This window comes from Schistocerca cancellata, chromosome 4, assembly GCF_023864275.1.
Source record: "Schistocerca cancellata isolate TAMUIC-IGC-003103 chromosome 4, iqSchCanc2.1, whole genome shotgun sequence".
NCBI classification, from domain to species: domain Eukaryota; kingdom Metazoa; phylum Arthropoda; class Insecta; order Orthoptera; family Acrididae; genus Schistocerca; species Schistocerca cancellata.
The window spans coordinates 366,652,678-366,678,590 of NC_064629.1; the positions used below are offsets into that span (position 1 = coordinate 366,652,678).

A 25,913-nucleotide genomic window follows, 5' to 3' on the forward strand; every position below is an offset into this window, starting at 1 on the left:
TCTGGAACTATTTTCCATGACAGAAATAAAATATTTCTTCCCAGAAAAACAGCGGCTTACATCGTCTCTGTTGATTTCTATGGCACCATTTACAATTTGTTCACCTAAGGCACATTTAGGTCTTGGATTGGGAGTTGCTAAGATAACATGTTCTTTGACTAACTGTTTTGCTTCTCTTGCTAAATACATTCCTGGAAATTGAAATAAGAACACCGTGAATTCATTGTCCCAGGAAGGGGAAACTTTATTGACACATTCCTGGGGTCAGATACATCACATGATCACACTGACAGAACCACAGGCACATAGACACACGCAACAGAGCATGCACAATGTCGGCACTAGTACAGTGTATATCCACCTTTCGCAGCAATGCAGGCTGCTATTCTCCCATGGAGACGATCGTAAAGATGCTGGATGTAGTCCTGTGGAACGGCTTGCCATGCCATTTCCACCTGGCGCCTCAGTTGGACCAGCGTTCGTGCTGGACGTGCAGACCGCGTGAGACGACGCTTCATCCAGTCCCAAACATGCTCAATGGGGGACAGATCCGGAGATCTTGCTGGCCAGGGTAGTTGACTTACACCTTCTAGAGCACGTTGGGTGGCACGGGATACGTGCGGACGTGCATTGTCCTGTTGGAACAGCAAGTTCCCTTGCCGGTCTAGGAATGGTAGAACGATGGGTTCGATGACGGTTTGGATGTACCGTGCACTATTCAGTGTCCCCTCGAAGATCACCAGTGGTGTACGGCCAGTGTAGGAGATCGCTCCCCACACCATGATGCTGGGTGTTGGCCCTGTGTGCCTCGGTCGTATGCAGTCCTGATTGTGGCGCTCACCTGCACGGCGCCAAACACGCATACGACCATCATTGGCACCAAGGCAGAAGCGACTCTCATCGCTGAAGACAACACGTCTCCATTCGTCCCTCCATTCACGCCTGTCGCGACACCACTGGAGGCGGGCTGCACGATGTTGGGGCGTGAGCGGAAGACGGCCTAACGGTGTGCGGGACCGTAGCCCAGCTTCACGGAGACGGTTGCGAATGGTCCTCGCCGATACCCCAGGAGCAACAGTGTCCCTAATTTGCTGGGAAGTGGCGGTGCGGTCCCCTACGGCACTGCGTAGGATCCTACGGTCTTGGCGTGCATCCGTGCGTCGCTGCGGTCCGGTCCCAGGTCGACGGGCACGTGCACCTTCCGCCGACCACTGGCGACAACATCGATGTACTGTGGAGACTCACGCCCCACGTGTTGAGCAATTCGGCGGTACGTCCACCCGGCCTCCCGCATGCCCACTATACGCCCTCGCTCAAAGTCCGTCAACTGCACATACGGTTCACGTCCACGCTGTCGCGGCATGCTGCCAGTGTTAAAGACTGCGATGGAGCTCCGTATGCCACGGCAAACTGGCTGACACTGACGGCGGCAGTGCACAAATGCTGCGCAGCTAGCGCCATTCGACGGCCAACACCGCGGTTCCTGGTGTGTCCGCTGTGCCGTGCGTGTGATCATTGCTTGTACAGCCCTCTCGCAGTGTCCGGAGCAAGTATGGTGGGTCTGACACACCGGTGTCAATGTGTTCTTTTTTCCATTTCCAGGAGTGTAGTTAGAGGCTCTGAATTCATTTTGAATCCTTCAAATGCTCCAACATTTTGGAAGAAGTGTAAGAATTTGGATCTTCTCATTGCTTGTGTTGTTGGTACTGAATTTCCCTTTCAATTGCATGTATCATATTTGCATTTTCTTCCACAACAGTTACATATTTACTTCGTAATACTTCAGACACTTGTTGAAATATTTTTGCACATTCATTTTCACTCCCAGTCTTCTGTTTCACTGGGTGCTCGGCAAGACATACCAAACTACCATTTAATGCATCGAAAGCAATTTTTGTGTCCGACTAGTCTGAGAAGCTTCGCAGGTTTGTGGTTTCCACTTGTTTCAATGTAGTTAAGTCAGTCACAGGCACTTGCCCGTGTAATTTTTTTCTGCATTTATCACATATTCTGTAGTCTCTCATTATGCCACCGATCATATCAACCATCAACATTTGCACTTTATGTAGATTTTTCTTGTATCTGTTGTGTCCATCTTCCCTGACTGGATTGCAACAATACATGATATCCTCAAACTCAGTCTTCAATGTAGATTTGTATAATTTTAACACACACCACCTTTTGCAGCAACTATCTGTGCACATGTAACAGCCACACTGCCATCCTGTATTTTATAGCTTGATATTGGCCTGCCTACATCATTACCTTTCTGTGCATTGTTATGGCGCCACCTTTTTAACAATAAACATGTATTTCAGTGCTTTGCAAGATATTATTGGAGTATGAATACAGTTTATTTTGCATTAATGCAGCACATTTCTGTACGTAATAATATGTATCTCTTAATCACAGTGTCATCTCAACTTGATTTTTTACTATGGTGTATAGTGTAACATGGAGAAGCAAATATATTTTTTTCGTCAGTTTCAGAGGTGACATATGTTGAGATAGTCAGGGTCACTGACCTTAATTGTGTACATTCTTCAAATGTGACAAAATTGGATATCCGTGCAAAGCTTGTTTCACGGCCTTTCGAAAATTACCTGGTTCATTGTTCTTTCTTTATTAGAACAGAAGTTACAGCCATATTTGTCAGCAGTGCGTGTCAAATTTTCCCCATGTTTTTAGAACTTGAGTGTGCATTACTCTTGTCTTACTTGTGTTAAAATTCTTTAATTTGGATATTTAATTCTCTTGTCATGTGCAGTGAACCCACCAAATTTTATACAAATCAAAGAGTGTCAGGTTGAAAATTGTACTTTTCTGTGTTGATTTGACATGGAATGACTCAAGTGGTTCATGCTTCTATAGCCTTAGATTTGTCCTCCAGCCATACCTACTTAGTCATTTGGCACTTCCTGCCTTGTTGTTTAGATGTTTGTATTCCCTTTCCCCTGCTTCATTTGCTACATTCTATATTTTCTCCTTTCATCAATTAAATCCAGAATCTCCTGTGATGTCAGAGGTTTTCTGCTCTACCTTGTCTTTTTATGTATTTAATCCTTGTTACTTTCACTATTTCATCTCTAAATGCCTACCATTTGCCACCTTCTGTTTTCCTTTCCCTTGTTTCAGTCAATCATTGTGTAATGTGCTCTTTTAAACACTGAACAACCTGTGTTTTTTTAAAACTTATCCAGATCCCATCTCCATAATTTCCTACTTTTTTGCAGTTTCTTTAGTTTTAGTCTATATTTCACATCTGCCCCTGGAAATGTCTTACAGTTTAAGATCTGGTTTTGAAATCTCTGTCTTACCATTATATAATCAATATGAAACCTTCCAGTGCCCCCAGGTCACCATTTATACAAAAATGGTTCAAATGGCTCTGAGAACTATGGGACTTAACATCTGAGGTTCTCAATCCCCTCCATTTATACAACTTTCTTTCAGGTTTCTTAAACCAAATGTTAATGATGGTTAAATTATGCTCTGTGCAAAATTCTACCAGGTGGTTTCCTCTTTCATTCCCTTCCCCCCAATCAGTATCCTCCTACTGTGTTTCCTTTTCTTCCACTTTGTACTATCGAATTCCAGTCCCCAATCACAATTGAATTTTTGTTTGCCTTTACTATCAGAATAATTTCTTTTATCTTATAATACATTTCTTCACACCCTTCATCTGTAGAGCTAGTTGGCACATAAACTTTACTGCTGTGGGTATTGGCTTTGTGTCTATCTTGGCTAGATTAATGCATTCACTATGCTGATAGCTTCTCTTATTCTTTACTGGACCTATTTCTGAGTTTGATTTTGTATTTATAACTGTGTACGTGCCTGACCAGAATTGCCCCTACATCTAACTTCAATCTATTCATTTCCATATTTAAATTTTTGAACCTGCCTGCCTGATTTAAGGGATCTTGCATTCCACACTCCATTCTGTAGAATTCCAATTTTGTTTTTCCTAATGATGACATCCTCCTGAATGGTCCCAACCCAAGATCTGAAAGGGGGACTATTTTACCTCTGGTATATTTTACCCTAGAGAATTCCATCATCATTTAACCATATAGTAAAGCTATAGTTTCCCCTTGTTTTCAGTCATTCACAGTACCAGCTCAGCAAGACCATGTTGACTGATGTTACAAGTCCAGATCAGTCATTCACCCAGGCAGTTGCTCCTGCAGCTACGGAAAAAACTGCTGCCCCCTTCAGGAACCAAAAATTTTTCTGGTACACAACTCAGACCACCACGGCAAGGTCCATGGTTCATGTGAGGGGAATCACAAGTATAGGGAAAAATCTCAAACTATCTTTTTTTGTCAGTTACACAAAATTTATTTCCTTTATAATCCAAAGATAACCATCTTTTTTCACATTTAGCACATGTAAGTGCTGGTGTATTTTGACTTGTTACAATGTCCTGAAATAGCCTCTGCATAATAGATGTCCTGAAATAGCCTCTGCTTAATACTTAAAATGCCAGGTATGTAAGGAATTTCTAACCATTTTAGTGCATAGTACTTAAGAAAGGAAATTTAAGATATGCATTTCACTTCGCAAATCTACATGGCAGATTGCACGTTATGTATTGTACAGCTGTCCACCACCTGTAGGTTGGTTTGGATACTTACAATGCTTTACTAGGCATGGCCCTTTTGAAGGTAGTATGACCCGTGTCTTTGCCCAACCTTCAAATTGTCTTTCCAACCAATTATAGTGGGCTCTACAGTTTCACATGGACTCTGAACAGTGATGGCGTTAGGCATCGGTGACTGCTGACAGCCCCAAGTCTGTGGGGGCCTCGCAAAAAAAGTTATTTAAGCTATTAAAATCTTAGCTACTTAGTTGTCTGTCTATTTCTGTACTAATGTGGTAGTATTTATGTAGGGTCGTCTGGCAACCCCATTACAGAAATGCAGATATGGTGTACACCTATGCAGCAGCACACCAAGGGTACAAGTTTGGGACTACAGACTGGTTCTGGTAGACCTATTACATTACAGGATTCACACGGGATATACCTGTCATGAATCAGTGCATGTGCACTAGACTGCAGTAATGCATGGAACTCAAAGAAGACTGTTTTGTTATAAAGCCATTCATACAGACTAAAAAAATTTTGTAAAATAAATTATTAAATTACATACTTGGAGAGGAAGCTGATCGCCATATTAAAGACAGGTGCATGTTAAATGGAAAATACTTACCTTTTTATACCATATTGACAGCCCACTTGGTATGCACAGTTTTCTGGAATTGACACTTTGAGCAAATAACAAGGAAATGCAACAATGCTCTGTGGAAGAGACAATACAGGCAGGAGAACTGTCTCGGCCAGTAATGGCAGCTCTCTGAAACCAATCCTACCAAGTGACACTTCACTCATTTTTCAAGTTATTGAACTGTATAAGTGAACAAGTCTTTTATCTCTGAAGGGGTGGTTGTACCAATTTCAGTCATAAATACTAAAGGAACCCCGTACTATGGTAAGTCAGTATACAAATACAGTCTTGGCGAATTTATTAGGCTGCTATCATACATGACAGGATATAAAAAAAATATTCTGCCATGTATGATAATCACACAACCTATTCGCTCTATACTATGACATTGAGTGCCTTAAGAACCAACTGTACTTATCAATGTACTTAGCACAAAATGTCTTTTAGATCATCATGTCTGGAGGACCCTCAAGAGACAGAGACATAGGGAGAAAATTGAAATCCGGTGCATCAAAAAGGAAAAAGGAAAGGCTGAGATGAGTACATCCAACCAAGCTATGTGTTAAAGTGTGATGAAATTTCTTAAAAAAAACTTCAGGTGTAACTGCTCCAGAGGGTTCCAATGAAGCTCTTATCCAAATGTCTTTAATTTATGAAACAGAATCTGCCCCAGGATCAAATGAATCTGTTACCTTTTCTGATACAGCATCAGAGTTGGGTGAAACTGCTGTGATCCAAGACTGTAAGCAGAATAAGGACTTAAAAAGTGATAATCAAGAGTAAACCATTCATATAAGAGAGTCATTTATAGAATTAGATCTGGGAAAGTGGGCATTTCCAGAAACAGATTCGTAGTGTCATGATTTAACCCAAAATGGTCCTCAACAAAACCTAGAGAAATCTGCCAAGTTACCCCAAAGATGCAAATAAGACATTTTACTAAATTTCATTTCACTAGGGAACTGAGTAATAGTGAAAAGCAACATCACAGATGGTTAGCTTACTCCATATCTCAAGACAAAGTTTATTGCTTTCTGTGTTGACTTTTTTCGCATTTGCAGAGACAGATGGTAAAAGGATGTTGTGGCTGGAAAGATCTGAGTAGGGTATTACAAAGGCATGAACAAAGTCAAGGACACATGGTGTGATGATTAGATGGATGGAATTCTGTAAAGGAATCAAATACAGAAAAACAGTAGATAAGGAAAACGAGAGACTGAGTAGGGAATGACAAAAGTATTGGTATAATTTGCTTGAAAGATTGATCGATATTATAAAATACTTAGCTTCGCACAATCTGGTGTTTAGAGGGCATCGAGAATTTGTTAACCTGAATGATAGTGGAAACAATGAAAATTGTATAGACCTATTTAAATTGTTCCAAATACGATCTAACACTAAAAGAGAACTTGCAACATATTAGCAAAAAGCAACTTTGTCATCATTATCTGAGCCATGACAGACAAAATGAATTAATTGCATTAATGTCCAAATCTGTTATGAATGAAATTATAAACAGTCAAACAAGCAAAATATTATGCCTTTATGCTAGATTGTACCAGGGATTCGATCCATGTGGAACAAATGATCATAAAATTAAGATTTTGTAATTCCTCAACTGTAGAGATAGAGGAGCATTTTGTTGTGTTTATTGCCATCACAGAAACAACGGGAGAGTATTTAACAAATGCCATTTAAAGGAACTAGAAAATAATACCCTAGACATCCAAAACTGTCGAGGACAGGGATATGATAACAGAGCCAATATGGTTTACATTAATAATGGGAAACCAGGACCGAGGGCAATGAAACAATGTCCCCAGTTTGGAACAGGGTTTTTAGTAAACATTAAAATAATAGATTCAGTAACGGATTTCCAAGCAGTATCACCAAGAACTGCGACTCTAAGCTTTAAAACAATTAATAAAACCTATACAATAATAAATGCTCATGCCCCAACAAATGAAAAAAATTGTCTAACAAAAACAAAGGAAGAGGTAGATAAATTTTGGGACCTTCTAGAACAAACTGTGAACAGAGTAAATAAAAAGAATGTAAAAATCTTATTGGGAGATTTCAATGCTCAATTGGGAAAAGAAAGGAAATATAAAGATATAATTGGAAAATGGAGTCCACATAAATTTACAAACAAAAACGGTCAAAGACTTGTAGAACTCTGCAGAGAACACAACCTTATATCTAAATCAACATACTTTAAGAGGAAGCCAAGTAAACTTAAAACATGGAAACATCCAGACTGGAGGAAGGGCGAGTGGCAGCTAGACCATGTCTGTATGGACAAAAATTTTCATAAGGAGATCCACAATGTTAAAGTACTGAGAGGAGTAGACACAGGCTCAGACCATTATATGATTAAAATTAAAATCAAATTCACACCGTTAAAGAAGAGGACCGGAAAAACTAATAAAATAAAAAGGAGGTTTGACCCACATCAGCTAATTAAAAATAATAAGTACCAGCAAATAACACAAACCATCAAATTAACAGATGATCTAGAACAACTAGTGCCTAATCTTAAAAAAGAAGCAGAGAATCTAGCTCCCTTGAACCCACGAAGGAAACATGCATGGTGGACATCAGAATGTGACAAACTCCATGAAGATAGATACCAAGCATTGTTAAAGTTTCAAACACACAAAACTGAAGAAAATGCCATCAACCTAAAAAATGAAAGAAAAAAATTCACTCAAAATATTAGAAGAATGAAGAGAGGATTTCATAAAGATATTATAAAGTCTAGAGAAGGTAATTATCATAAAACCAACTCCAGGAACTACTACAAAATCTTTGGGAAACAACTACAACAATATGAGGCCCCTACACTAATACTGAAAGATGAAGATGGAAGAATGACACACAGTAACAAGGAAAATGCAGAAATCATGGCAAAAGCATTTTACAAACTTCTGAATTGCGAGGAACCCAAAGAACCCTTACAAATCAACATAAATATCCCAATAAAAACCAAACCTAACAAACTAGACCCTCCAACTTTCCAAGAAGTAGAAGAAATTCTTAAAAAACAAAAAAATTATAAGGCATGTGGAGAAGATCAGGTTTTTGTTGAAATGTGGAAATATGCAAGTGACACAGTCAAGACCTCCTTACACATGGCTCTAACAAAAATTTGGGTAACAGAACAATTTCCCGAACATTGGACCACAGCTATCATCCACCCACTACACAAAAAGGGAGATAAGAGCAACCCAGATAACTACAGAGGAATCTCTCTCCTAGATTGCACATATAAAATTCTATCCAAGATCCTATATGAAAGAATCAAGGAGCAATTAGAACAGGTATCAGGGAGGTTTCAGACCATGGAGAAGCTGTGCAGAGCAGATAATTAGTTTAAAATTGATTATGGCATACTACAAGAAACGGAACAAACCTCTGGCAATAACATTTGTAGATTTTAAGAAGGCATATGACTCTCTCCACAGACCTTCAGTATTAAAAAATTTAAGAAATCTAGGACTCCATCCAAAACTAATTAAAATAATACAACTCACTCTAACCAACACCAAATCAAAAGTGAAGTTTAGAGGAGAAATTTCGGAACCATTCCTCATAAAAACAGGCTAAAGACAAGGTGACTGCCTATCACCATTACTTTTCAACTGTGCACTGGAATACATAATGAGAGAATGGTACAAGGACAATCCAAAGAGGATAAGAATTGGAAGTGCAAAAGATTATATTAGCTTAAACTGCTTGGGATTCGCTGATGATCTTGCTCTCATAGCCAACACCGTTCAAGAAGCCAGGCAACAAGTGAAATCACTACAAGAAATAGCAGAGAAAGTAGGCCTTAGAATATCATTTGAAAAAACGGAGATTATGCTAACTGAGCCACCACTTGCAAACAAAATTACAATAGGAGAACAGGAAATCAAAATTGTTGATAAATTTCAGTATATAGGCAAAATAATAACATACAATCTAAATGAGAAGCCATCATGGCAAAATAGAATAAAAAAAACTGAACTATGCAAATTACATTACCAAAACTACATACAACAAAAAAGCCTATCTATAGATGCAAAATTAAAACACTATAAAACAGTTACACAACCAGAAAAAACGTATGCAGCTGAAACTATCTTCAAAACTACTAATACAGCAGAAATTGACAGAATACTAAAAATAGAAAGAAGAATAATTAGGACATGTATAAATAAACAGTATAAAATAAATGGACATTGGAGAATAGCATCAAATGAAACAGTATATAAGAAAATAGAACCAGTCATGAGCACAATCAGGAAGAAACGCATCTCATTCTTTGGACATCTGATGAGAACTCCAGAAAACAGAATTAGTAAAAAAAAAATACAAAAATTGTGGAATAGCAAGAGCGACATTAAATGTATCACAGAAATTAAGGAAGATATAAAAGAACTTCAAATCACAGTAGATGACCTAAAAAACAAGACAGAGAAAACCAGAATACTGCAAGACCCGCAAACCAGACTACAAATGAAAATCAATAAAAGGAGTACAGGAAGAGTTGTCTCAGATGAAGAAAGAAAGAAAATATCGGAAAGAATGAAGAAATATTGGGCAGACAGAAGAGCAAAACACCTTTCATATAAGAATAGCCTCTGATAATTATATTACCTAAATATATTAAGTTATTGTCGAACCAAATTGTATCCATTTGTAACAACTTGTTTAGAACTTTGTATTTTTGACTACAGTGGTCCAATGAAGGCCATAAAATAAATAATAATAATAATAATAATAATAATAATAATAATAATAATATACATGACAATGTAGCAAAAATAATACATCAACAACTTGCCATAAAACATAAACTAATAAAACAACACGTTCCCCCATACAAGTACACACCACAAAATGTACTGGAGAATGATGAATACAAATTATACTGGAACAGAACGATTATAACAGATAAAACACCACCACATAACAAACCTGACATCATACTCACCAATAAAAAGAAGAAATTAACACAACTAATTGAAATATCCATACCCAACACAACAAATATACAGAAGAAAACAGGAGAAAAAATTGAAAAATACATCCAACTGGCTGAGGAAGTCAAGGACATGTGGCATCAGGATAAAGTCGACATTATCCCAATTATACTATCAACTACAGGAGTCATACCTCACAATATTCACCAGTACATCAATGCAATACAGCTACATCCAAACATATATATACAACTACAAAAATCTGTAATTATTGATACATGTTCAATTACCCGAAAGTTCCTAAATGCAATATAACATATACCATACAGTTACAAGGAAGTCACGCTTGACCGAGGTCCGCGTCACGTTCCATTTTTAACCAGACTTAAGTCTGAGAAAACAAGTCAATAATAATAATAATAGGTGTGAGAACAACAATACTCAGTATTAATCAATGAACTTTTTTCATGCCATGGTGATGCCATTTTTGGAACTTGCCACTAACATTTCAACAGCTAAAACATTTTTCGGCTTCATCAATGATGTTCATGCTTTTTACAAAACAAGGAAGCGTTGGGATCTTATAAAAACTATTTTGCAGTGAACAGTGTGTTGTGGGGCGATCACTCTGTTGCAGAAATAATTCAAAAGCCAAGATCGCTTAAATCCTATTTACTAGCTGACCGGTTTCAACACACTAAAGGCCCCATCATCAGATCTTTGAAGATGCAACATGACAGGTTTGAGGGAGGGCTTACATGAGATACACTATATACATTACTCTTAGTACAGTACCATGTACCTGAATGTAGCTTAACATGTATAAATCATTTCGATATAACGTTACATGAGGCAGACCAGCTGATATAAAATCATTGTCACATAAATAAAAACTAAACAACAATTTTCTTTCTGACTGGAAAGTGAAATGGGCCTCGCAAAGCTGATTCATTGCTGATGTGAAGTTTCTGCCTAGCGCCACTACCGACTCTAAAGCCATAGTGGAAAAAGGCATTTTTTGTTAATAAAACTCACAACATCGCTCAATATATTTCTTTATTTTGTATGCTGTTTCAGCTACTGTTGTCATCTGATCAAAACTTAAGATGTACAAAATAAGGAAGGTTCATGTTTTAGAAGTTCTGAGTTTTAATCCAATGATGGTAGTAGACAAAACAGCATAAAAAGTAAAGAAATATATTAAGCAATCTAGATGGTTTTATGTATAAAATATTCTCAATGATCATTAATTCCTAATGGAAATTTATTCCCTTTGTTAACATGGCTTTTTCCACATATGTACAGCATTTCCAGATGTGCAAGAAGTCTTCAGTGTTAAAAAGATAAGACCTACAGAGGGTTGAATTCTAGCTCTCAGACTTCTGGCCTGACATGTGCATGCTGAGCCATTTGGCATATCACATTTTCTGTCCATAAGTGAAGGCTGATCTTAGAAACTACTGTATGGATTTGATACAGTTTTCACTAATTGACAGAACGATTCATGAGGAAGGTATGTGTATATAATTTATTGCCACTATGTCAGACAAGCTGTCTAGCCACAGACTGTGCTACCTTTGTGAAGCCAGAGTGGGGTCACTTGTGAGATATTTAGGGTGATTATAATTAGAGTTCCAGTTTCGAAATGCTGTATAAAAAAAAATAATCACAGCTCAGAATGACGTCAAGTTTGAATGGAATGTTATCAAAGTAGGGGAAATGTTGCAAAATCCCTGACCTTTGAAAGTTATCCTACCTCAGAAAATTGTGAATGGGACCATGCCCTTAACACCTAATGAGTTCAATGTGTATAATTTAATTGTATGACACTAACATTTAATGGCCCAAACTGTAGATCTTAAAGTAGAGATTTACACAAAGAATTACTAATTTAATGGAAAGGTGTCTAATAGAAATAGTAAGTCATTTAAACCAATGTTTTATTCACTAAAAACATCAATCACATGCATGAATTATAAGAATGTGCAATGATTTACAAACATACATCTTTGAAATTGAATTAGTGGCTTTAATTGATGAGTGATGTTACTCAGCAGAACAAAAAAGTAGACCCTGCTGGTGGTAATATCAATCAAAAAGTGAATTGCAAAGCTTGTGAATTCTACATGGAGAACAGTGACTGTAGACGACGTGACTAACTGCGAAACGGTCAAATTCAACAAGCCTAGATTGAATCTGAGACAGGTTCTTGTACAGAAATGCCAGTTTGGCCCAAGGAAATACTAACACACCAGTACTATATATGCTCACTGTAATGACGCACAAATGCCGTGATGAATGCTACCATCGTATGAATAATTCTCAATTGAAAGTGAGGGTGCACTGCTACTGCTGTGACTGCATTCCCTGCTCATCTGCTAAGGTGCGGTGATCTGCTGCTACATGTGTAGCTGACATGCACAGGGTGCACACAGATCAGTGCCTGCAATAACTCAAGATCCATGCTGGTTACGTCTGCTCATATAAATCTCGGTGCGAACTCTACCATGTCTTATGTCCAAACACTTCCATATCTTTTGAAGTCTCAACTTTTTGGTAGATTATTATGTCCAGTTAACTTTTTCTGCCAAACCATGCATTCTCATCAATAGCAAAAAATGCAGAAAACAGTGATCCAATATTGAGGCTTTTTGTACATATGGCATCCTGCCAGATATAACACATCACAATCTACCCAAATTCTGAGAGCATCCTACGAGGCTAAGCCGTTATTTCTGCAGGCCGTATTTTCTTCCAAACAGTGTCAGATGGCTATCTACAAAGGCCCTCTGAAAAACATGAAAATGCAGTGCTCTCCTTTACGGCTGCTGGGCAAGGGGAGGTAGCTGCCCCCCATGCCGTACTCCGGCATCCTCGCTTCCGCGAAGTCAACACCTGACCCACTGGCATCCTCTCTCTGCAAAGACCTATTTTTTCACCTCATCTCCTGTCCTTCCTGTCTCACATCCAATGTCTGTGCCTTCTCACGCAAACAAAAATTGTCTGTGAACAAGTGAGGCCATCACTGCGTTTAAATGAAAAAGGAAATGAGGTTATTGGAGCCAAGAATTTACAGTCACTGCGTTTCTGTACGACATTCCTATGGTATTTGGTCTGATGTAATCCTCTAATTACAGAAATAATCTTATTTTCGATGAAACTGGCATACAAACTTGCCTGCCACATTTGAATGTTATGAGAACAAAAAAATGAAAACTTTCCCACTAAATGGTGCTGTAAGCTTCATAATGTAAATGTGTTTGGCGACAAATGACTCACAATATGATGGCTATGGTGTGAGTTGCACATTAAACCACCCATACTGTGCAATGTGCATGACCACAGGAATTTGGCATTAAACAATTGTGGCACTGTTAGTTAGATAAGCTCAATCATCGTGGCAAGGTCATGTCATATTAAATGGAAAAAATTGATTTTTAATTGTCCAGAGGCCAAAACCCGCATAAAAAGCAAAAATGACAGTGGTTTTTAATTGTCGTGAGACTGGCACAAGATATTTTCAATATGCTGTCCACCATTTTCTGCCCCAAGATTAAATCAAGAAACAGTGTTCTACAACAGGTCATAGTGTATTCAGGAGTCACATTTGGAATGCGTTGCACAGTATGTGCCTTCAGTTCAGCAATCAGAGCAGTGAACACAGCACCTTTCAGATAAACCCACAGCCAGAAGTCGCGCAGTTATGATCAGGTGATCTGGACAGCCAGGCTGTAGGGAAATAACGGCTGATAATTCTAGCATTTCCAAAATGCTTGTGCAGCAGCTGCATTGTGCAGAGGAGCACCATCTTGTACAAAAATGGCCCTGCCCACACAGCCATGCTGTGAAGGGTTGGAATGACACTGGTGCGCTAAAGACTCTTTAACAGTTACGAGTGACGGTACAGGCCACTGGACCCATGGGACCCATCTCCTCGAAAAAATATGGTCCTATCTATGCCGTCAGCCCGCACCACAGTCACCTTTGCAGAATGAAGGAGCACCAGCTGATGGGCGAACAGATTTTCTGTTGCCCATATTCTGGAGTTCTGTGTGTTGGCTCTTGAGATAAAAATTGGCTTTGTCTACAGAATGTTCCATGGCCATTCATTGTTCACTTCCATGCAAGCAAGAAATTCTAGGATAAATGTTTGTCTTAGTGGCAGGTCAGCATGAAGCAACTCATGAACATGGGTAATTATGTATGGCTAACAATACAGGATGTTTTGCAGAATTTTATGCACCTTGCTCACAGGCGCATCCAAAGTTCAGGCTGTTCCTCGTCTAGTGCATGTCTGCAAACCATTGCTCGATCCCTGCTGCAGTGCTGTGACCACATCTTCTACTGATGTTGGATCAATTATTTTCCTCCCTCTGCTAAATTGCACTAGAAAAGACCTGTCTTTCCGAATTTCATCATTTTCTCCGACAGACATTAGACCAATACTTTTTTTCATACTGTTGTGTGTCCAAAACTTCTGCAGAACTACTGGTCCACAGTTAACATTCTTTTAAAAGGGCTGTACCAGGAGCACACAATTTTGGCAGTGAGACAGTCATGACGAGTGTCTCAGGCATGAGCTGAGGGACAGCTGTGTACCTCACGTCTTATATTTTGCATATTCTGGACAACTGCCACCTAGTGGTAAGATTTGCATTAAATTTGTTTCCATACCATTTCCCCTTTATTTGGTAATATTCTGTTCAAATTTGATGTGATTCTGAGTGTGGGTCCTCTTTCTGTTTATTTTTTTTACTAGAATATTAATAGCTGTGTACGTACATAAATTAAAGGTGATTAAAATAACTTTAGAGGCTAGGTGGCTGTTCAACCCCCCCCCCCCCCCCCCCATTTAGTGAAATACACTTCCCCTTCAGCATACATTGGTATCTTGTGTAGCAGTTATCTTAGTTTATTTGAAACTTTAATGTTTTCTGTATGTAAAGTATTACAGTTTGGCCAGCACATATTACCCCATAAACATGTTATATTTGCATAGGCTTCCACAGCTAGAGTCAGTTTACAAAAGTTTTATGAGTATGGTACTTCATCACAATGTGTGTGGGGGGAAAAAAAACTATACTCAAAAAACCTGGTGACAGTACACTTAGGAGGTGGTCACTGAAACAGTGGACAAAATGTTGGTTTCTCCAGTATAGTGTTTCACATTATGATGTGGTACCTTACTCAAAATACTTTTAGTTCATTTGTTATATTTTTTTGTGAAGATTTTATTTGCCTTGTCGTATGTGAAATTAAGAAATGTAAAGTAATAATGACCATAGTTATGTCACTGGAGTGAGAGAACCCCGCACACATTAGTAGCTTGGATTTGCTGTTATAAGCACATATTTAATCAACAATTATGTTATTGTTTCTTTTACAGTATGTTATGAAGTTTAAGTAATATCAGGAACTTCTGTTGATACATCGAAATATTCACATTGGATTTTCTGCATAACATAAAATTTAATAGATGCTATGGCATGAAAATAGGTTACCATTCACACTAATATATTATACCGTGATTGACAAATAGAATAAACTGAATATACCTGAAAATTGTTCACATATTTAACAAATTGTTTGGCAAAACAGTGTAAGCATTGGGATATACGTGTGTTTGCATTCATTTACGGATTCACTTGTATGGCAAGTGTACATACAGAAACAAAATCACAGACAGTATTTTGGAAAAAAGATTTCTGACTCACTCCTGTAACATAGCTTAAGTCATGTGAACATGGCCAATACTAAGCTTATGTCCCTGATTACCCCATCATCAAAGATAGAATGAAGTTACTTTATTCTGACTTGATTTTGTGTGTTGTGTTCTTGCAGTTTGGAAGAAAAAAGAAGAAAAAGAATGGAGAGTCAATTCCAGAAAAACCGCGCAGAGTAGCAAAACTGGATGTAGACCGTGATGAAGAAGATGAAGAGGAGGATGATGAGGAAGAGGATGATGTATGCTAAATAAAAAATTTATGTTATACAGTTATTAAGATGCCCGTGTCTAAAATGCTTTACCAAGCAGGGTGGCCCAGTGGTTTGCACACAGGACCCACATTTGGGAGGACTGTGGTTCAATCCTGCATCTGACCATCCAGATTTAGGTTTTCCGTGTTATCCTTAGGTCACTCAAGGCAAATGCTGGGATGGTTCCTTTGAAAAGGCATGGACAATTTCCTTCCCCTTCCTTGACCGAATCTGAGACCATTCCCCATCTCTAATGACCTCAATGTTGATGGGACGTTAAACCTAATTTTCCTTCCTAAAATGCTTTCCTGTGTAAAATGATCCTTGACTCCAGTCACCCAAGAACTTCCATAAGAGAGTATACTGTATAAAGAATTTCCTGTTTAAAGTGTAACTCTCCTTCATAAGATGTACTGCCCTTTGATGGGGCAATGTTTCTGTTTTTGTTAGTAAATGGAAAGACCTTGAACAAATTACTTGTGAAGGGACAAAGAAACACCAGAAAATGAAAGCTGGAAGAAGTGCTGACATGCTGTTTTAATTCAGTAGATGTGTCCATTCCTGTAAAAGGACCAGTAATTCTAGCAATGGCTCTAGAAAGTGAGAGAAAGATGAAAAGATAGTTTTATTGCAATTACTGGTTGGTTTTGTAGGTTTAAGGGATGTGCTGAAATTTTTTAACAAAATATCTTTGGTTAGGCCACATTTGTAAACAAAGACATGGTAACTGCCTGGAAAAATATCTTGCTGACTTTAGAGAAAAATTTGGGTGTGCATCAATATTTTGACTCCCCCCTTCCAAGAGAAAGCATGTGAAATTTATCAGAAGAGGATTAAAAAATTGAAGGCAAGAACATTAACAGTTCTCAGTATGCAGACAACAACACATCTCTGGCTGAATTTAAGATCCATCTGGAAGGGTTCATATTAAATATGAAGGTTGAGAGTTAAAGGTGACCTGGAAATGAAGGTCAGAATCTTCAAATTAGTTCAAAGGTGTACAGGTAACATTTAGTTATATCTTCTTGGGACCAGATAATCAGGGCAGCAGTGATTTTAGCAATAGCATCCAGATATGTGATTAGTCACAGAATGGCTATGGTGCAAATTTGTTTCATACCCAGAAGTACACACATTTTGCTGGCAATAGAGATTCGGATTCGGATTGTCATATGATATTGTCGGTAGTGATGTGCGAGCCTGTGAAGTGGACAGTGAGAGTTGGCCATAAACTCAAGTGTTATGCTCACATAATGAGAGCAGAAGGGTTATTGAGGTTATTTATAGTTATTTATGGAGAGAGCTTGATGAGAAAACGGAAATGTGATGGAAATGAGATATTTTGTGAGGTTAATGCAGTGGTTAAGAGGCTCAACTCATAATCGAATGGTGGTGCTCGAATCACCATGCAGAACTCCCATCAGAATGATTTTACTCCTACCTGCTTTTAATGAACCCAGTTTTAAGAAAGTGTCAACGTTTAAGTAATACACATAAAACATTCTGCAAATAAAAATCCATTTTTATGCGTTTCCTGACGTGACCAAATGAGTTTCCGATTCCTTTCATTTTTACACAGCTTGTACTTCAAGTTGTGTGATGGTGTCATATGGTAATCGATTCTTTTTGATCAACACACATCTATATTTTAGTTGTACGCTTTACGTTTATGTATTTACTGCATGTAAATTTAGAAAGCATACAATTTAGCAAAAGCTGATCTTCCATGGTAATGAAGACATTCGTACGTAAAAGTTTTGGACATGTCAAAAAAGTAAGATTTGGTGCCATCTTTGTTCAGTGGCCTACTCGAGCAGCAATGAAGCATTGTTAAATGCAGAAGTTAGTGGTTCCTCTGGATGCAGAAGGAAGAACATTCGAGTGTTAGCATTCCGTGATATGGAAATTTTTTTTTTTTAATGGGCTCAAGGAATGAGGAGCGGCAGCATTCCTATCAGCAGAAACATGCTGTAAGACGAGGCTCATGAAATCATCCTAAAGATGCATGTTGAAAATTTCAGTGCATCAAATGACTGGTTAGAGCATTGTAAAAAGCATGATAATCTCGCATTTCAGAGTGAAAATGGAGAAAGTGAGTCTGTGGAAATAGAAAGTTGGAAGAAAATTACATTGCCACAATTGATATGGGGTTATAAGCCCAGCCAGTTTCAACACAGGTGAAACAGGTGTCTTTCGCAATTTACTTCCTGCAAAATGTATTCTGTTCAGCGAGAAAAATGTCACAGAGATGAAAAAAAGGAAAGAAAGTGTGACTGTGCTATTATGTGTAACTAGTGATGTGAAATGTTGTGTCCGCTAGTTATAGAAAAATTCAAAACTCACAGTTGTTTTATAAATGTAAAAATGCTACCTTGCACTTAAAGAGTACAACAGCTTTGCCCAGAAGACGTCAGAAGGCTTTTAGGTGCCAAAAGGGGTGCAACAGGAAGAAAAATAGTACTTATCATTGAATGATGGCCTGTACATTCCAAGGACTGTAAATGTTTTGTTCCTTCCACCAAACAGCACAAGTTAACTGCAGCCTCTTGACCTAGGCATAATACACTGTTAAAGCCAAATATGGAGTAGCAAATGTCCAGAAGTAAATTCGATTCCTTGAAAGTAAGGAAGTGATGACTTGACATTCTACAGGCTGTGCTTGTTTGTCGTCGTTGTTGTTGTTGTATAAAACAACAGACTGTGTCAAATTGTTTCATGAAGGCTGGTTGTGGTACATCAGTTGCTGTCGAGGACAACATTGGTCCAGAAAGAATGGAGTAGAATTCCGGGTGTTCCTGAAACTGTGCATTTCCAGGATTTTGTTTCTTGTGATGACAAAGTTCTGACTTCCACACACAAGATCGATGTATGAGGACAGTCTGAAAAGTAATGTCTCTAATTTTTTATGTCAAAGCTCTTAAAAGCATTTTAAATAAAACAAACCATCCAAAATCTTCATTTTTTCTTAACATGATCACTCTGGCGACAAATACATTTCAGCAAACGAGAGACCAGTTTGTTGATGCCTTCACTGTAGAATGTTTGACTTTGCTGATGGAGCCACAACCTTACCTGTACCACTTTATTACTATCAAAATGAAGTCCCCGAAGGTGTTCTTTAAGCTTTGGAAACAGATGAAAATCAGATGGGGCCAAGTATGGAGGATTATCAGTGACTGTGAACACAAGGCATTTGATTGTTGCAGATGTCGCAGTGCTTCTAATTTGTCTCTCATTGTGTGCTGAAGGAGAGGGTGCTCCACACATGGATGTACTCTTTGAATTCATGCTTTCAATTTTCAATGGTTGGAACTTGATTGTAACATAGTGTTTCTCATGCACTGACATACTTATATTACATGCCGCCATGTTACATGCTACAATTCAGAGCCCTCTAATGCCAAAGGATTACAACTTGTATCATTGAAGCAATAAAGACAGCCTAATAATATGCATAACATGTAATACCTTAGCCGATATTGAGTCCAGAATAAAAAATTCAGAGGCATTACTTTCCAGCATGCCTTTATGAATGATGTGTGGTATGCTCGTTAAGGAACAGTAAGGTGGTGGTGGTGGTGGTGGTGGTGGTGGTTGTTGTTGTTGTTGTTGTTGTTGTTGTTGTCGTTGGGGGGAGGGGGGGGGGGGGACAAAAACGGTGACAGTGAATCCTTGGGTTATGATTCTGAGTCAATGTTTTTGTATACCTACGCAAAACTTCCATGTAAGGAAAAAATATTTGGGTCCCCAGAGGTGCATTAACAAAGGGTTTTATTGTATAACCAAATATGGAAGTGGATTTTGGTAGAGCCAATATACCAACAGCCACCTAATTCACTTGAAATCCGCTATCAGAATGGTGTTTACTCATTACTAACATCTCAGTATTAGTGTTTTTCTTCACTCCAAATTGTGACAAATGTAATACAGCACCCTATTCTTGCTATTATATATGGGTGGGGCTTTATACGTGCCCTCCCAATTTTTGTTTTTTCTCTCATTGGTCCTCCCGCGATCAAGTAGGCACTTCTCAAAATCTTCCCTATACTCAGAAAAATGGAGTCTCACAAATAAAAGTAACATTTTTCCTAACAGCAATTAATGAACTTACAGAAGCCATGGGCCCTACAGTTTCACATTCCCTACACCTGTAAAACTTCGGCATGTGTCACAGTTCTTCGTTTTAAGTTCCAGTCAACTACAGGGCACCATAAGGAAAGCCCAATCTTGACCTGTTACTAGTAGTTTCTAGTGCACTACTTCCAAAACACTTGTAATGAGGGTTGCCACAATCACAAATGGTGTTCCTGGATAGAAGGACGGGACCTCCACAGAAATGCTCTTGGTCTGGTGTATCTACAATCCAAGTTCTCTTAGCTATATGTGACATTTCTGTGAACCTTCTCTCATGATCATTCTCGTGAACACCCCCCTGGGAAGATCTGTTCCCCACAACTTTGTCTAAAATTGTCTAAATCCATCCTTCAGGGCCAAAGGATGTAGCGAGTGTCTTTTTATGGTGAAACATTCCAGGATGTTTGCAAATCTATTATGATGGGTCATGTGTCAATGGCCAATGGGTTATGCCTTCACACACTAAGGTGGCAGTGAACAACATGCACTACCACAGAAGTAACATAGTGTTTTTATTGCAGGAGTAGTGGTCTGTTTTGTGATCTCTTAGATACATTTGTGCCTGCTCACACGAGTCTTTTGCAATTTTCTGTGACCGTGTGAGCAGCTTACAAGTCATAATCACTACCCCTGACATGTACTGGTTTTCTCCTGTCAAGACCTTGTATTTGAGTTCCAAAATATCAAAAAACTGATTATATTTATCTGTACCCCTAACAAAGTCAGAATATTAGGAATCGAATTCACAGATTATTTGGCCAAGGAGGCTACTAAAATGGGTGCCCTATAATGAAAGATACCAGGGCCTGACTAACTGCATGGATGTATTCATGCAGAATGTCCTGCCAAGATTCTACAATTCACTGCCAACTCCACACTGACCGCCCTAGACTGACCCAGGCATACATTATTAAACAAGCCACTCTGTGTCATTGTAGTTCCAGTGGTCCTATATCACAGGTGCACATTTAAATAAGAGACCCACTTTTACCACTATAAAGCAAACACTGAACTAGCTGACTTATTACCTATTGATGTCAAACCATCAAACCTGATTTTACACCTTATCCAATAGTGTGGCTTGTACAATTTTATTTTGAGATCAGATAATATGGCCTTTACCAGTCCATGGGTGTGGGGTAGCTGATCACCAACTGCTGTAGTCTCAGCCCCCACCCCCAGAGTATCTTGGGCTGCCTGTGGGTGGTAGTTTGGCCTGATCCCACCTTGTAATTCATTTATCGTTCTACATCTCTCATCATTTTAATCTAAGGGTGTTACTTTATGTGCTCCACCATTTTATTGACCTAACTACGTCACTAGACTTTCATAATGACCAAGAACCTGCCAGTCAGACAAGGAATGACAGCCTCTAACCACTTTGTGCCCCAGAGGGCTTTGGGATGTTCCCTGCCACCATACTCCCCTCCCCCCTCCCCACTTTGTTGTTTTTCCTTCCTTTGTAGTGGGTTTTATCCTTTCGTGTACTTTTTCTATCCAAGGCTGACATATTAATGGTCATTTTAGCTATCCATCTCATTAATTTCAGAAGAACTTTGTTGATTTGAGAGGCACACGTTAACTGTATTCATTAACATTTAAAAGTATTTCTCCATGTTAATCACTCATTATTGAGGACTTTACCAATAATCCGCGCTGTAGATCAATGGCGCTAATGGCTGCGCTCCATTGTAGCTTAACAGAAAACTTAACATTTATGTAGGACAAGAATCATATTAAAATAAAAGTTCAAACACACATATTGATTTCAATGACACAGAAACTCTATTTTTCAAATATTACTTAGCAACATAGTACAGTTTTTTACCGACCTCAGTTCTACAAGTCATCAATCACGTCGGATCACTACAATAGTTCGAACAAGAAGAAAGATTGTTCTAGAAGTATCGTAGATAACAAAAGATGAAGATTTCCATCATCTTTTCCATGAGCATTGTCTGAGGTATAATTTTCACAGAAAATTAAATTATTTCACTAATAATAATTAATTATTATTATTTTAGTATCAATGCAGTCCGTTTTTATTAATATCACAAGAATGTTCACTGAAATTGCACACACAATGCCGTCATGAATATTGTTCTGAATAAAGTATAGTTGTGGATATTGCAAATGCTTAGCTTTTTGTTGTAATTAGTATGGAGTCAGTGTATAAAGGTGGAAGGTTATGTTGGTAAGAGGCAAGGTTCTAGTTCTGATCCACAATCCAGCACACAGTTTTAATCTAGTAGGGAGTTTCAAAGAGGAACTTGTTTGTAATGTCAATTTTTGCTGAAATGAAAGAGCGCTACTCCCTTTTTGAGGTAACAGACAGCAATTCATTGCCCCCTGATCGTTATTTAAAGCTCATGTTTATCAGTATGAATGGACACAGTGGCATATAAACGTTGATGATGATGTGAAATATGCAAAGAACATAGCTCTCCTTAGTCAGTCAGTTGATGCATATATGTTGGCGTAAATAATAGAAGATTAATATGTCAAAGGCATTTTATGCTAATGTTGGAACACTGTTCTGTTAACTGTTGACCAGTCAAGGGAAACAACCAGAAAGGCCTAATATGGTTATAATAAACCATTGGAAAGTATTTTGAAGAAATGAAATTTAGTATAAAAGTGAAAGGTGAATATAACAAACTTTATAAAAAGTAATTATAGCAGTATTAAAAAATTGTACACCAATTGTTATGTGATAATTCTTAAACAGTGTCATATTTGTAAAGGAAATTCAAGAATATGTAGATCACGTAGTGTGGGACTGTGCCTGGAAGTTTCCTTTTTGTTAAAGGAAATTTCAGTGTGGCCACAGCAATTTGTGGTGGAAGAAAGTAGGGAAATTTTATGGAGACAGTGGTCTGCATCTGAAATGTATCTGAAAAATGCCATAATAAGCCACACAAAGCTATTGTTCACATAATAATGTCTATTATCTGGTAGTTTTGCTCATATGACTGATCACTTGGCAGGATATTTCATCATTATAAGGTAATGCTTATATAAAAATTGTCATTATCATAAATATGACTACACGTAATGACAATGATGCAGTCAACTTTGTGATAATATATTGCCACTGTGGAATATCTTAAGGAAGTAATTGTTGTAATGATTTATTTTATTTAATTGTCTTTATTCAACCAAGGATCACTCATGATATAGGATTTGTCAGTGTAAAACCACACACACACACACACACACACACACACACACACACACAGCGTACAAAACATGCTTTGTGAGGATAGGACAGATGGTCAGCTGTGGTCTTGATTAAGGAACCAGCCCAGCTTATATGTGTTGTATCTACTAAATGATGGTCACAAACTAGACCTAGTAGCTAATAAATATTATCTAATCAGCAGGTTTATTGTGTTTAATTTCAAGTAGAGAAGTGGAATGATAAGTGTTGAGACTAAAGTAAATATTTGGAAACGTTAACATAGAAAAAATGATTTTGTGATGCTATCATTGTGAATTCTTGTCAGCTCTGCATTTTCTTTTTCTCTCCAGAACGGAATAGACTTTGACTGTAGCAGTGACATGCATCCCTTACTGTGTTCCAGATTGTTTTGTCAGTACACATCTGAACAGTAAAATGAGTAATCTTTAATCTTCTCAGAATAATAAGTTATTAAATGCATATTAATTTCTTGCCATTATTATTTTTACTAAAACAGGAGGCAGTAGGAGCCATTTATTTTCATACCTTTAACATTTGTCCCATGGCTGCATGAAAATGAGATATTTCAAATGTTTTAAGTGTCCTGTTCTATTATAGGATGATGCTGATCTGTCCAAATATGACTTAGTTGGTTGGGGTGATGACAGTGATGCTGATTCTGAACAACAAAGAAAGGACAAAGAAAATCGCCCAAAAACGAGGCGGGGTCATTCAAAGTCACGTTCCCGTTCCAGATCTCCCACAAATGAGGGAAAGAGCCACAAAGCTAAATCAAGATCAAGTTCAAGGTAATTCTGTGTGGATATATTGCAAAGTGGAAAAATGAACCTTTGATTCTATAATATAATATATGGCTTTCCTTTACAGCTCGTCACATTCATCTGGAAGTGGAAAACGAGGAAACGGCTCGTAATACATTCAGGTTCAGGTAAACAGGTGGTAATGGGTATGCACAAGGTCGATATCTACATCCTTACATATATTTAAAATACACAATTTGCAGAACTACAGCTGTCTCAGATTCTAGATTAGCTATTGTCATGTTGATTGTCACAACAATCATCTCTTCAGTAATACATACATGTACTAGAGGTGCAGTATTACTTTCGGGGGATGCTGATTTTGACATATGTGCTTACTTGCCCCTGATTTTTTTTCTGATTTTTATATTAATTTTCATTGCTTGTCTGGTGGAATTTTTCATACTTTTTACTTACTTAAAAATGTTTGTCTACCACTGATCTCCAACTGCTCAAGGATTTTGCCATTTTCCAAAGAACATTTTGAGTGCCAGTGAAAAAGAAAGTGTATTTTCTTCACTTAGCACTTGTGAACACAGTTATTAAAATTTTATTGTAAAAAAGGTTGTTCCTAGTATAGCAGAAAGAAAGGAAAAAAATGGCCAGTTAATCTACTACAAATGGACCCATCTGAATAGCTGATCAGTTAATGTACTGCTTCCAGGGTGCAGGGAGGTGAACCTGCCCCAGATCAAATCTGCCTCGCAGATTAACGATCAGGGCTGGTGAGCTGGCCAGCAGGGAAGGGGTTTTTGTGTGGTTTCCCACATCCAACTTGGTGAATACCAGTCTGGTACAAACATCACCTATATCCTGCCTCAGCCACACACTAAGCAAACATTTAGAAAAATATTGTCACGCTTGAACATCGATTTACTCTAGACATTGACAGATTGCATACACAAAATTCTGCCCTGGGTGGAGTGGTGGCATTAGGAAGGTTATCTGGCCGTGCACTTACAGTAACATTGCTTCAACCTATATAACGATGCTGACCCCTTAAATGAATGGGGAAAAAGGTGGAGGAGAGAGAACAAGAGGAGGAGGTGGAGCAGGAGAATCTGCTACAGTTGTAATAAAGAGGAGAATGTAATATAGAACTTTGTAAATAATTACACAGAGAATAATTTGTCCCACTTTGCTTGCCATTAGGCATTATATTTCAAAATATTTGTGAAATGCTAACATTATATGTAGCTGAAAGATCTGTTTTAAGTACAAGAGAGATTTTCTTTATTTTGATGGCTAGGAAGTAGTTAAAGTTAGATAAAATATAGCTAACATCATGGCAGTGATAAGTGGTTAGATTCTCAGATTTTGTCATCAAAATGTGGAATCTTAGGTTATTTGCTTCACATGCCTGCTAATACTTCAAATAAGTGTGTAATTGTTCAGAGTACCCAATAGTGTACAGCAAAGAACAGCCATATTGTCACTATGTTAAGCTTAATAAATCCACTAATAAGATGACACCGCAAAACCTATTACTGAAATAATAGTGCTGCTTAAATTCTAAATCTCCCCCCCCCCCTCTCTCTCTCTCTCTCTCTCTCTCTCTCTCTCTCTCTCGCACGCGCACACACATTCACTCTTACTATATATTATT

At 38.2% G+C, this 25,913-nt stretch overlaps 1 protein-coding gene across 4 annotated transcripts in view; it reads left to right on the plus strand.

Annotated features, from left to right (window-relative positions):
- Nucleotides 1–25,913, plus strand: part of LOC126185190 (zinc finger Ran-binding domain-containing protein 2) — a 71,654-nt gene that overhangs the window by 41,484 nt on the left and 4,257 nt on the right. Inside the window, exons 5-7 of one of the 4 annotated variants that reach the window (XM_049928054.1) lie at nucleotides 16,037–16,159; nucleotides 24,105–24,295; nucleotides 24,375–24,453. In XM_049928054.1, the coding sequence (XP_049784011.1) occupies nucleotides 16,037–16,159; nucleotides 24,105–24,295; nucleotides 24,375–24,420 (360 nt within the window). In that variant the 3' untranslated portion in view covers nucleotides 24,421–24,453. The remainder of the gene's footprint in view (nucleotides 1–16,036; nucleotides 16,160–24,104; nucleotides 24,296–24,374; nucleotides 24,454–25,913) is intronic. The other 3 variants (XM_049928052.1, XM_049928053.1, XM_049928055.1) reach the window with 3 other exon arrangements.